This window comes from Podarcis pityusensis, assembly GCF_964106645.2.
Source record: "Podarcis pityusensis genome assembly, chromosome: 17".
Taxonomy (NCBI): Eukaryota; Metazoa; Chordata; class Lepidosauria; order Squamata; family Lacertidae; genus Podarcis; species Podarcis pityusensis.
Window position 1 is genome coordinate 14,724,798 of NC_138042.1, and position 13,680 is coordinate 14,738,477.

At 45.8% G+C, this 13,680-nt stretch overlaps 1 protein-coding gene across 1 annotated transcript in view; it reads right to left on the reverse strand.

Annotated features, from left to right (window-relative positions):
- Positions 1–13,680, reverse strand: part of DENND4C (DENN domain containing 4C) — an 85,023-nt gene that overhangs the window by 6,378 nt on the left and 64,965 nt on the right. The window contains exons 21-28 of the mRNA XM_080987681.1: positions 10,668–10,793; positions 9,277–9,423; positions 7,538–8,709; positions 5,971–6,151; positions 4,810–4,919; positions 3,955–4,130; positions 3,304–3,483; positions 862–1,057 (exon numbers count right to left, since the gene is read on the reverse strand). Coding sequence (XP_080843807.1) covers positions 862–1,057; positions 3,304–3,483; positions 3,955–4,130; positions 4,810–4,919; positions 5,971–6,151; positions 7,538–8,709; positions 9,277–9,423; positions 10,668–10,793 — 2,288 coding nt within the window. The remainder of the gene's footprint in view (positions 1–861; positions 1,058–3,303; positions 3,484–3,954; positions 4,131–4,809; positions 4,920–5,970; positions 6,152–7,537; positions 8,710–9,276; positions 9,424–10,667; positions 10,794–13,680) is intronic.

Genomic DNA, 13,680 nt, shown 5'->3' on the forward strand with positions numbered 1-13,680 from the left:
ATAGTCACCTGTCATGGATGCTTTAGCTGAGATTTCTGTATTGCAAGGGGTTGGACTAGATAGCCCTTAGGGGTACCTTAGAACTCGATTCTGTTATTGAACCATCCTGACTTGACTGGGGCTGAAGGGAGTTGTAATCCAAAACAGTTAAGGGCACCAGGCTGGGGAAGTTTGCAGTAATGCAAACTCGAGTCTAAAACAACACACTGCTACAGTTCCACAGCTTTCTTGTATAACAAAAGTTGCTGAAACACATCACCCTTAGCACATTTGGAATGTTTGCATTGCGACAGGGGTTAAAACAAACTATACAAGGAAGCACCTCTTCACCCCTTACTGGTTTACTTTAAAGGTAAAGGGATCCCTGACCATTAGGTCCAGTCGTGGCCGACTCTGGGGTTGTGGTGCTCATCTCGCTTTACTAGCCGAGGGAGCCGGCGTACAGCTTCTGGCTCATGTGTCCAGCATGACTAAGCCGCTTCTGGCGAACCAGAGCAGCGCACGGAAAAGGTGTTTACCTTCCCGCCAGAGCGGTACCTATTTATCTACTTGCACTTTGACGTGCTTTCGAACTGCTAGGTTGGCAGGAGCAGGGACCGAGCAACGGGAGCTCACCCCGTCGCGGGGATTCGAACAGCCAACCTTCTGATCGGCAAGCCCAAGAAGCTCTGTGGTTTAACCCACAGCGCCACCTGCGTTTACTGTACACAAGATCAAAGTTCCTGGAGAATCTCTTCCCGCCCACCCAAACAAGAATGATAACGTTCAAGACGCTCTGTAGCTAGCAAAGGATCTCAAAGCACATGCAGTCACTCGCTACCAACAAATCAGCTTAACAAGCAGTTATTGCCGACGACTTACCGCAGCCTCTTGCAAGCTGTTGGGAAGGCTGACGGTTGAGATGCCATGAGCCGGCCTTTGCAAGAGATCAATATTTTGCAGCGGACCACCAACGCTATGGCTCCGAGTCAGAGAACCTCCTCGTTGCGAGGCGTTGCTTGTAGCAGAGGGCTTGGGGGGGTTGAGGTCCCTGTCCCCTCCTCCTGCGACGCCAGTGCTTAAAACGAAAGGGTGGAATTCAACGTCACGCTATGATGGAAGTTTCCTAGGTGCATGCACCCCCTCTCCTCTCCCTGTGTTCTCCCCCAAACCCCCCATCCAATTTGGGGGAGGGCACACAATGGGGAGAAGAAGGGGGTAAGCCCCATGGTGCAGGCAGAAGTCCTTCAGCAAGCACCGCCCATTAGGTGAATCCCACCCTCAGCATTTGGTCATTGCTAGGTCGGTTTTTTCTCCTGGGGAGGGAGACACCACTTCTTTTTTTAATTGGTTTTCACATATTACAATACAGATGTACCAAATCCAACACCATTTCTTCCCCATCCCCCTATACATTTACATTTCCTCAATCCATCGTATTATTCTTTTCTGCTTCCTCCCACTTCTCTCCACCCCCACTCAATTTCCTCCACATTATACAATTTACAATAATTTTGCATTCTACAATCTTCTCAAATCATCTATATATTCTTACTATCTTTCCTTACTAATTTTTCTTCCATCGAGTACTTCACATTTTAATCTAGGCATATTAGCGTATCTTTTTTTGATAGCAAATGCCTCCAGCGGTGATATCCACCAAGGTGTCTGTGGTTCCGGATGTAATCTATATTTGTTCCAAACTTTAAATAATGCACCTCTTAATATATGACTTGTAAATTCTTTATTGACTTTTACTTTCTCATAATTAAGATATGCATGCCATCCGTATCTATTTTTAAAACTTCCAAGATCCAATATATTAGTTTTTTCCAATCTAATCCAATCTCTTACCCAAATTAAACATTCTGCTTCATAATATAATTTTAAATTTGGCAATGCTAATCCAGGGGAGGGAGACACTTCTTTGTACTTCTGCAAACCCTGGGATCGCCACGAGCGTGCTGATACCTCCCTCTCATCACTTGGTCACCCAGTTTGGGCTAAAAGCTGAGTTTGCTATTAGAGGGAAGGATTTCTATCAGACTTCAATGCACAGAGCGCTTTGATAACTATTCCATCTGCAGAAGTGTCCAGGTGGAAGATTACTTCCCCACCCAGCCTCCGAGAAACCCCTCTTGGAACGGGATGCGTGATGGCACAGAGGGAAACCACGGAAAACCTTCCTTAGCAAAGGCCTTTGGGGAAAACTCAGGAAGGCTACTGGAAGGAAGAGGGGGAACAAAGTCCTGGAACTAAACCTATTGTATACTGCCACTGCAATTTCGTAAAGGGCATTTGGACTCATCTCATTCTACCGTAAATGAAGCCAGCCGAGTGCAGCAGTCTACTCACACTGATATAATAATAATATACAGTCATACCTCTTGTTACGTTTGCTTCAGGTTAAATCTTTTCAGGTTGTGTCCCGCAGCGACCCGGAAGTACTGCAAAGGGTTACTTCCGGGTTTCGCCGCTCACGCATGTGCAGACGCTCAAAATGACGTCACGTGCATGCACAGAAGCGGCAAATCGCAACCCATGCATGCGCAGACGCAGGTTGCATTCTGCTCATGTTGCGAACGGGCCTCCGGAACGGATCCCGTTTGCAACCAGAGGTACCACTGTAATAATTTATTACTTATACCCCATCCATCCGGCCAGGCCTCCCTAGCCTCTCTGGGCGGCTTCCAACATAGTATTAAAAACACAATAAAACACCAAATATTTTAAACCTCCCCAAACAGGGCTGCCTTCAGATGTCTTCTAAAAGTCGGCTGGTTGTTTATTTCCTTGACATCTGATGGGAGGGCGTTCCACAGGGCAGGCACCACTACTGAGAAGGCCCTCTGCCTGGTTCCCTGCAACCTCACTTCTTGCAGGGAAGGAACCAGCAGAAGGCCCTTGGAGCTGGACCTCAGTGTCCAGGCTGAACAATGGGAGTGGAGATGCTCCTTCAGGTATATTGGAATATTGTGAATCTCCTTGACATCTGACAGGAGGCGGGTGCCACCACCGAGAAGGCCCTCTGCCTGGTTCCCTGTAACCTCACTTCTTGCAGGGAGGGAACCGCCAGAAGACCCTCAGAGCTGGACCTCAGTGTCCAAGCGGAACAATGGGGGTGGAGACGCTCCTTCGGGTATACTTGCCTTGGTCTCTGCACTTAACAAACAAGGATCTCTTAAGTACCACCAGATTTTCCACTAGATTTGAGTACACACTGTTCTTCCAAACATTTTTTGAAACAAAGCTTCAAAGCAAAGCAAAGGCCGCATGAATTCCCCCAGGAACTAAGAACTGCCTTGCCTTTCTCTCTTTCGGTACCTTTGCTTCGCTGCGGTGCTGTTTTCTTCAGCGATGGTCTGGTTCATATCTGAAGATTCGGCAAAACTGATCAGATCAGTAGCGGGGCTTGAAACAGCCTTTGGCTCCAGAGAATCTGTGGTTAATGGAATGTTGCTGCTGTGCAAACTATCGCCAGAGGTACTCGGTTTCAAAAGCAAGCTAATAAGGAAACAGGAGCAAAAAACCAAAGCCAATGAAAAAGATTGGAATGCAAAATGTCCTATTTTGGGGGTACATTAACTACAGTCAGAATTCACAATTGGCTTCAGCAATTAACTGTTATAGACCAGAAATTGATATAGACATTACATTTTTGTTTTAAATAAAAATAAAATAAATAAATAAATAAATGAGAGCCACCCACCAATTCATTATCGTGTAAAAGATTCTCAGGCAATAAAATTGTTTTAAATGAAAGAAAAAACCTGCACACACTTATTTTGCTGTGTGAAGAGAAAGAGAAGCCAGAAATATAGCCAAAGGACGGTTCAGGTGTCAAAGGAAGTAAAGGAATGTCCCTTATCTCAACAGCTACCATTTAAATTTACCACAAGCTGCATATGATAGAACGTGGAAATATCTACGCAGCACTTAAAGGCCATGGATTCACACAGCGGCAAATGAACCAACCTTGCAAGACCACGCAGGTCTTTAAATTCCACATTAAGAAGAGGTAAGAAAGTGCTTTTGCAAAATGGGCATGTAGTATTCAGATTAGAGTCATCCGCTGTCCATCCCGCCATGATTTCTTCGTCGTAAACTAGAGCTCCACATACACGACACTGAGAACAACTTGACATTAAGACCTAACAAAACAACAACAATAACAACAACTAATTACAATCGTTATGGGTTTTATGTATCAGAGGCTGTACGTGTGAACAGAACAGACGGCCATTTGCATAATGGGACTTCTGGAGCAGATTCTGAGAGTACAAGGTCAGCTTACAGGAGGAACGAGAGGAAGCAGAATCCCGTTATGAAAGTGGAAATCCGCTTACAAATATTTAGAACTCAGAGCCCTTGGGTTTTTTTAAAGTTCCTTCAAAGCTTCTCCTAATTAACACATCTCAGTAGATCAATAATCCTTATTCTCGTGACATATTTTGTTAACTGTTATTGCACAAGGGGTATGCAATTGCCTTGACCGTGATCCTTTGAGCATTTGTGTGTGGACGGACTATATACAGGCTGCGTCTGAAAAGGCAATGGATTCCGTTTAGGCTGAATCTGAAGAACGAAAGGCATTTCATGTCATCACATAACTTCAAAGTGAACATTCTCAAGTGGAACTTTAAAGAGAAATTGTTGCAGGTTTTAAAATAGTTGACTTGATTATTTTTTTAAATAAAATAAACTTGAAATGCTTGTTTTCAATTCATTTTACATATTGATGAACAAGATCTGGTTCCACCAGGTACTGATAGAATGAAATGTCTCCAACATCCCTCAAAATAAATCTAGCAGAAGATCAACTATTTTTACCTCCATGGCACAATTTTGGAAGATGCTGGACAAACTGGTGTTGTGGGAAGAGCCATGTTCTGACTTTTCCGAATCCAGACCTTTCATACTTCTTGGAATCTGAACTTCACCTGCACAAACGGAATGGGAACACGTTCAAGGCTGAAGGTAAGGCAACAGAGGAAAATGTGAAGACAGCTTGAGAAACATAGGAACAACCGATTTTGGCATGCGGATAAGCCTAAACACGTATTTTACTAGGGAAATATATATATATATTTAGTGGTACCTTGGTTTTCAAATGTAATCTATTCCCGAAGACCATTTGACTTCCGAAACGTTCAAAAACCGAAGCATGCATTTCCGGAAGCATTTACTTACGGAAAACTCAATACGGAAGCACATTCGACTTCTGAAAAGTGTTCGAAAATCGAAGCATTGACTTTCGGGTTTTCAGCGTTCGAAAACTGAAACGTTCGACTTCTGAGACATTCGAAAACCGAGGTACCACTGTACAGTCATACCTCGGGTCGAAGTCGCTTCAGGTTGAGCATTTTCAGGTTATGCTCCGCGGCGACCCGGAAGTAATGGAACGCGTTACTTCTGGGTTTCGCCACTCGCGCATGCTCAGACAAGCAAAACGATGTCACGCGCATGCGCAGAAGCGGCAAATCGCGACCCGCACACGTTGCGTTCTGCTCTGGATGTGAACGGGGCTCTGGAATGGATCCCATTCACATCCAGAGGTACCACTGTCAAGTCTTGATACATTTGTGCTTTGGAGGATGGATGGCGGCTAACAGATTGAGGGTGAATCCTGACAAGACATAAGTACTGTTTTGGGGGGACAGGAGGCGGGCTGGTGTGGAGGACTCCCTGGTCCTGAATGGGGTCACTGTGCCCCTGAAGGACCAGGTACACAGCCTGGGAGTCATTTTGGACTCACAGCTGTCCATGGAGGTGCAGGTCAATTCTGTGTCCAGGGCAGCTCTATACCAGCAGGATTCAAGCTCATATATTTACCTCCTGGTTTCCTCAATGCTGAATGCCACAAACGGCTAACCCAGGAGTTTCTGGAATGGGGCTCTTCTAAACCTGCAAATTACCTGGCAACTAGAACTTTTCAGCACCTTGATCTCAAGTGTCAGACAGCCCATCCTAGCTGCGAGGGGAGGAGAATACCTGCTTGGAAGTGCTGTCTCCCTACGTCGCCACTGCTGTTGCTGCTTCCAAGACTGGTGGTGCTCTGGGCAAGTTCACTGGTGGCAAGCCCTGCGATTCCCATTTTGGGCGGCTGATTGACACCTAGAATATGATCTTCAAAGCCAGCAGCAAAGGTGAAGTCAGGTCGGCTGGTTTCTTCCTTCAGATGAAAGGGGGGGGGGGAGAAATGACAGACAAGTTCAATATCTCTTATCAATGACAACCCACGTTGCTTCTCTGACATTCAGTTATCACTCTACGATATACAATACGATATACGATATCTTTATTGTCATTGTCCCATACAGAACAATGAAATTGAAAAACTACATAAAACATTCAAAAACCTCTAAAAACTCTGAAACCCCATTTTAAAATAAACTATACTATAAAATACACTATACTATAGAGACCCCTTATGCTGTGTTTAGAACCAGAATTGCATTTGCGTAGAAACTGTTTCTCAGGCGGCTAGTCCTGGCCTTTATAACCCTATACCTTCTTCCAGAAGGCAGAAGCTGAAAGAGATCATTTCCGGGGTGCATACTATCCTGCGCTATCTCTGCCGCTTTCTTATGGCACCTGGCAGCATAGATTTGATCTAAGGTGGGAAGAGTGCACCCAATTATTCTCTCTGCAGTCTTTACAACACTGGATAGCATTGTTTTTTCCCGTGGCCGTGCAGCTCCCAAACCACACACACACAGAAAAAAAAGCAAGGTAGTGCACTTGTATTTCTAGTGTAATTGTCTCCTAAATGCCTAGCATTTGCAGCCAATCATTGCAGACAGAAGACGAAGAACAGCTAGCAGAAGAGGATTGCCAGAAGGAATTTGGAGGCACGCAGCTATGAGGGAACAGAACTGGGAAACATAACTTTGCTTGAGGGGGGGAAACGGCCATAATATATAGACAGAATATGCAGCCAGGCTCCAATGACCTTCTTTAGTTGTGTCTATGGGTTTGAGAACAGCTGGTGGAATTCTGGGCCATTTCCCCATCCCTCTGTACAGCAGGCTGTTCACAGAAAAAACTGTTTTTGAAATTCCTTGCCATTTCGAAAAGACCTCACAGTGTAAGGGGCTCTTTTTTGAAACCTCAAATCCAAAGTTCCCTCCTCTGGGGAAGGCGCTGACCTTCCAATCAGCAAGCCCAAGCAAACTAAGCTGATGGAATATGCCAAAATGGCAAAACTGACAGGAAAGCTCAGGAACCAAGAAGACAAAAACTAAAAAACTAAAAAAATGGGGGAAATTCATAATATATCTAGGAGATCATTGCAAGCAGATGAAAACATCAGCAGGATTTTAAACTCACTTGGAATGTAACAAACGTTTTGGATAATATGGATTGATATAAAATATAGACCTTGGAATGATATACAGTTTCAAATATTGACAACAGGACCCATGAAGGGGATGGGGGTGGGTCTTGAGATTCAGAGGATCTCTATATATGGATATGTATCTGGATTGTTATATTTGTAAACCAAATAAAAATGTTTTTTAAAAAAAATAAAAAATAAAATAAACAAATTCAAACTTACCTCATCGTCTGAATAGCTGTATGCTGAGGACACAGCACCCCACACTTTGCTGGCGACATGAGCCGCTTGTTTCATTCCAGACTTCAGGACGTCCATTTTAGGTCCCGATAATATGTGGTCTAGCTTCAGACCAGACAGAGTTGTGACGACCGCGCCCAACGACGCCTGCGGCGAAGTTTTGCCCAAGCCCGTCAAAGATGTCGACCGTTCTTTTTGGCTACGCGAAAGGGCCAGTTGTTTCGGTCTCCCAGTGAACGTTTTGGACCTGGAGACGGCGGGGCTCTTCCGGCTCGCATTCGGAACCTGGGCTGGCGGAGCGGAATCGGAGGGCAAGCTCGACCTCCTCTCGAGAGAAGGGCCTAGGAGTGATGGGGAGGCTGCCTCTTGACTGACGCTGTCCGGCCTGTGGAGCTCCATGCTGGAAGATTTGCTGCCAAGGGGACTTTTCAGGTTCATGTAGCTTTCGATCTCGTCGGCCAGGTTGCGAGCCACGACCGGTGACATCAACTTTTCTTCCTCTTTGGCGGGTTTGGGCTCTGCGGTCTCGGTTGCCAGCAAAGACAAAGGGTCCAGGCCCACCTGAACGTCTTCTCGCTCAACAGGCCTGGCCACGCCATATAAACTACTTCTCTTGTTCACTGCGTCTTTGGGTTCCGCCTGCTCTGTTTGGGGCTGCGCGGTTTCAAGAGGTTTGGGGTTGGCGATCTCCGCTTTGGCCGTGCGGTCATCATGCCCATTTTCAAGCTGTTCCTGTCCTTCCTCGGGCTCCTCCAGAACAGGGGACGACCTAGACTCTGATTCCCAAATATTTTCGCTCGCACGAGTCCTAGTTGTGTCTGTGGCAGAGAAGAACAGCCCGCCACCTGCGGTGTCAAAGCTGTGGGGTTTGCTCACATGGGGCAGCGGCGATGTTTTGGTCCCGGACAGAGCCGCCGTAAGAATCTTTGCATCCGCGCCCATCATGATGGCTACGTCGCTGGTATTCAGATCCAGGCTGCTCTTCTTCCGCAACATGCCTGCCCTGCTTTCGGAGCTGAAGCTGCAGCTCCTTTCTGAAAAAAGCTTTTGCTTTTTATTCCCTTTCTCGCTGGTTCTCTTGGGAGAAGTGTTGCTGTCAAACACGGAATCTTCAACGGTATCCTGAGCTATGAAAAGAGGACTGGATCCCGTTCCTTTAAACATACAAAGAACATGAGCATGAATAAAATGATGCATCGATCCAGGAAATGCAAAAATGGTGAATGCATAATGCATGAAAAGCACAGGAGAATACAAAAGAGGGACCACAAAAAACATAAAAGCAAAATAATTTGATGAGCTGGCAGGCAAAACTACACATTACATTCAACATGCTTTCCCAAGAAGCATATTAAAGTTGGACACTTTCAAAATAAAAACAGCTACAGTCCTAAACCTCTCGCTGGGCAAGGCTACTGGAAAGTTCAGAAGGGACCTATCTGCCAAACTAGTATTTTTTTAATGCAGGGCTTAATTCTGTACAAAAGTTGCTAGAGATTTATTTCTCTCCCTCCCCCACTGCAAGAAATCCCAGATGTCCGGCGAAACATCTCTCCGAGAGAAAAGGCATTCTGCATATACTCACAAGCGCTGGTTTTTATTATTCCTATACACATTCCAGCACCTGACACATCAAAGACGTTTTCTTGGGCAGGATCAGGCTTGCCTAATGGGCCATCCGTTTTATAGCTACAATAACCAAAGTGTGTTCACTAACTCACCGCTGCTGCTCTTCCTGCCGGTGCTATCAAAAACACAAGAGGGAATCTTGACGATGCTGCTTGACGGGTGCAAAGATACTTCAACCAGACTGTGTGGTTCTGCATGATGATGTGGCTTTTCAACGGACTCACCGGCAACACAAAATTCTTCAAAAGGGAAGGGAGAGAGGGCTAAGAGTTAAATGCTCTGTCAGTAAAACAGAAGCTCAAAACCAGTGCATTGCACCAAAGAAGTATCATTTCTACCATTTTATAAAATGGATTTTATAAATTGGCCAGGCCAATTTTTCCCCGGCATTTATACTTAGCAAAAAAATTAAAGCACTTTGAGGTGTTTTGTTTTTTACAACCAAGCAGTGCATAACTTTAATCAAACAAAACAGACTTTAATTCCATACACTCTCACACACAAAAGGTAACATTTTAAGCAGAAAAAAACAGGGAATAGTGGCTGCAAATGAAATTGATGACAGTACCCTAAAACAGCTCAAAGACTTCCCTGAAAAGCCATGTTTTGGCTACAGACTAAAAAGGCCAGCGATGAGGAGGAGATGCAAGACCTCTTTGGAGAGGGTGTTCCGCAATTTAGGACAATTTAGCATCCTCACCCTCAGTATTTCACATAGCAGACAGATTGTTGATAGTCACTTAGTCAGGACTAGCAGCCCTGGGTACCGACCTCAGCCCACATTCCAGCAAGCGGACCCACTGCCAAACTCACCCAGCCCCAGCCCCTGCTGCTTCTCCTTGTTGTTGCTACCTGTTTCCTCATCCCCTCCAGGTGAGTGAGCAGTGGCAAGAGTGAGCACTTTCCCCTATGCTCCTTTCTGCCCTGAAATTCCCAGCTCTCGATGCACAAGGGTCTCCGACAGCTACATTGCACAGAGAGCGTCAACAATGAAAGAGAAGGCTCAAATCAGCTGGACTTCTCCTGGCTATGTACAGTGGTACCTCGGGTTACATACGCTTCAGGTTACATACACTTCAGGTTACAGACTCCGCTAACCCAGAAATAGTACCTCGGGTTAAGAACTTTGCTTCAAGATGAGAACAGAAATCGTGCTCCGGTGGCGCGGCAGCAGCAGGAGGCCCCATTAGCTAAAGTGGTGCTTCACGTTAAGAACAGTTTCAGGTTAAGAATGGACCTCTGGAACGAATTAAGTACTTAACCCGAGGTACCACTGTACTGCTATTAAAAAGCACAGCCTAGCGAACTCTAGCTGCGCTTTATTAATTGTTTGTTTCTCCAGCCTTTTTATTCTGAAAGATTCAGGTGGAGGCTGTAAACATACTGAATGTGTGCTTTCCCTAGAAAGATCAAAAACACACAAGGTCCGTTTGCTTTACTTAATAAAGCATCACTAAAGTGAATAAAATTGTCAACGCCATACCTCCAATTAAGTCATCGCCTTTGGCAACAAGCGCTTTTTCTACAAGCGTATCTGTTGTATGAAGACTGTCTGCATCATCCTTTACAAGTTCATCTTTAGAACCATAACCCTGATCGGACTGAGCACCTGCAGGGAGGAAAAATGCAACAGACCTTCTAGCAAATTATTTCCCAATCAGCAAGCCCACATTTGATGTTTTACATTACTGGGAGGGGGGGGGGACTCCTGGTGCCTTGCACACAAAAATTACCCTCACATAATATTTGGAGTGTGAAGGGGAAAGAGCAGCAGCAGAGACAGAATGAAAAGGTTTGTTTGATCTGCAGAGCGAATTTTCAGCAGGACGTTATTGAAGCTGACTCTCCCCAGAGGAATAAGGACCATTAACGGGTCATTATAAGGGACGTGGGTGGCGTTGTGGGTAAAACCTCAGTGCCTAGGACTCGCCGATCGTCAGGTCGGCGGTTCGAATCCCCGCGGCGGGGTGCGCTCCCGTTGCTCGGTCCCAGCGCCTGCCAACCTAGCAGTTCAAAAGCACCCCCGGGTGCAAGTAGATAAATAGGGACCGCTTACTAGCGGGAAGGTAAACGGCGTTTCCGTGTGCTGCGCTGGCTCGCCAGATGCAGCTTCGTCACGCTGGCCACGTGACCCGGAAGTGTCTTCGGACAGCGCTGGCCCCCGGCCTCTTAAGTGAGATGGGCGCACAACCCTAGAGTCGGACACGACTGGCCCGTACGGGCAGGGGTACCTTTACCTTTATAAGGTAAAAAAGACCCCTGGATGGTTAAGTCCATTCAAGGACAACTATGGGGTGCGGCGCTCATCTCGCTTTCAGGCTGAGGGAGCCGGCGTTTGTCTGCAAACAGCTTTCCGGGTCACGCGGCCAGCAGGACTAAACTGCTTCTGGCGCAATGGGACACCGTAACGGAAACCAGAGCGCATGGAAGCACAGTTTACCTTCCCGCCACAGTGGTACCTATTTATCTACTTGCACTGTTGTGCTTTCGAACTGCTAGGTTGGCAGGAGCTGGGACAGAGCAACGGGAGGTCACCCCGTCGTGCAGATTTGAACTGCCGACCTTCCGATGGGTAAGCCCAAGAGGCTCAATGGTTTAGACCACAGCGCCACCCACGTCCATTATAAGAGAACAAGGGAGACGTTCATGGTGAGTTCCAGCACCTTTTTCTAGAAAAACAGCACTAACCACATACCCCACAATAAAATGCATTAGTCTGCTCTTCTCTGGGACAGAAGCTAGTTAACCCACTGCTGTTAGCTACTTGCCCATTACACATACAGTGGTACCTCGGGTTACATACGCTTCAGGTTACAGACTCCGTTAACCCAGAAATATTGCTTCAGGTTAAGAACTTTGCTTCAGGATGAGAACAGAAATTGTGCTCCAGCGGCACGGCAGCAGCAGGAGGCCCCATTAGCTTCAGTTTAAGAACAGTTTCAGGTTAAGAACAGTTTCAGGTTAAGTATGGACCTCTGGAACGAATTAAGTACTTAACCCGAAGTACCACTGTATACAGGGCCACAATCCTACTGCATTAACCAGTCAGACCTCTGCTGTGCCTTGGGGTCTAGGCCTCTCGCAGCACAGAAACCCCCAGCTTCTCATTCGTGCTGTTGATCTTCCTTTGAGGGTCAGCAGAATGAGGGATCTCAGCGGCTGCCAACCCCAGCAGCTGCCCAACGGTCACAGAGCCTAAGAAAACCCAGTATCTCTCTGCTATAGCCCCCTCGTTAAGTCCATTAGGTGCACAAAGATGGTCAGAAGCAGAAAAGCATGCAACATGAATTTGTGCCAAGTACCAAACAGAAGTTCTGCAGCACATCTCCTTATAGGATAGCTTGCTTAACGGCAAACGGGTTTTTGCTTATTGCCAGGGGAGCTTTCTGGCATTGTGCCCAAGCTCCGATTAACCGATTAATGGAAAGTGCCTAACTTCGTTCTTACAAGTAAGTGTGCCACACCAACTGGTCATTATTTACAATATCAGGTTAAGGGGAAAAACCCCTCTAACTACTCCTTGCGCATCAAGTGACAAAAGAACCCCATTAATAAATGGGAAAATTTACCTGGAGTGGTTAACATTCAAGGGCAGAATTAGTGCACATTTGCCTCCAAGGCTTCGCGCCATGCAAGTCTGCACCCACACCGAGGACAAATGCGGCACCAAAGGACAGCACAGAGCAAGAAGCAGAGCAAGAGAGATCAGAGAGAAGGAATGTTTAGTCGTCTACAAGGCAAAAACAGCCAAGCCATCTACACAGGAAAGAGAGACTCAAAATGCTTTAAAAAGGAAAGATGTCAGAAAGTTTAGTCCAGAAAGTGAGAGAAGAGGAAAAACATGGACAGGCTATGAGGAAGATCTGTGTGTGGCAATGCCTTCAGTTTTTGCCTTTATTTAAAATGCATAACATCTATAATTTGAAAGGCTGAGTGAGAGGGGGAAGAAAACATTTAAGGAGTAATCATAAAAAATACACTACACAGAGCTAAGCAAAAACCAAAGAAAACCCTAAATGCACATTCGTATCTGGCCACCAAATGTTGGTTACAATCTATAATGTTTCTACCTGATGCAAGTTATTGCTGCTTTGGCTGAAACACTATATTCCACATTGAGTACGCAGCTGCTTCTTAGCAATTTCCCCTTTTCCCTCCCCGAAACGTAAGCCAAGTTCAAATATACCGTACATTTTTATATACATATAACACAATGCTTTTCCTGCCAACGGGTTGTTTGCCAATTTGTAATTTGAACAGCATGCTCTATTCTTATCAACAGATTACGTGTATGTACAAGAATTTGCCTTATCCACTGGCTTCTAAAGACCAAATTGCTCTAGGGTGGCCAAATTCCAAGTTCCAAGCTGACACAAAGCTACATTTCCTTATTATTAATCAACAGCACTGTGTTATGTCCCCCCCCCACTCTTTCCCATTAATATTGTCCCCAGTTATTCCTCCTTTAGGACCCACATCATGAGATGCGGAATAAC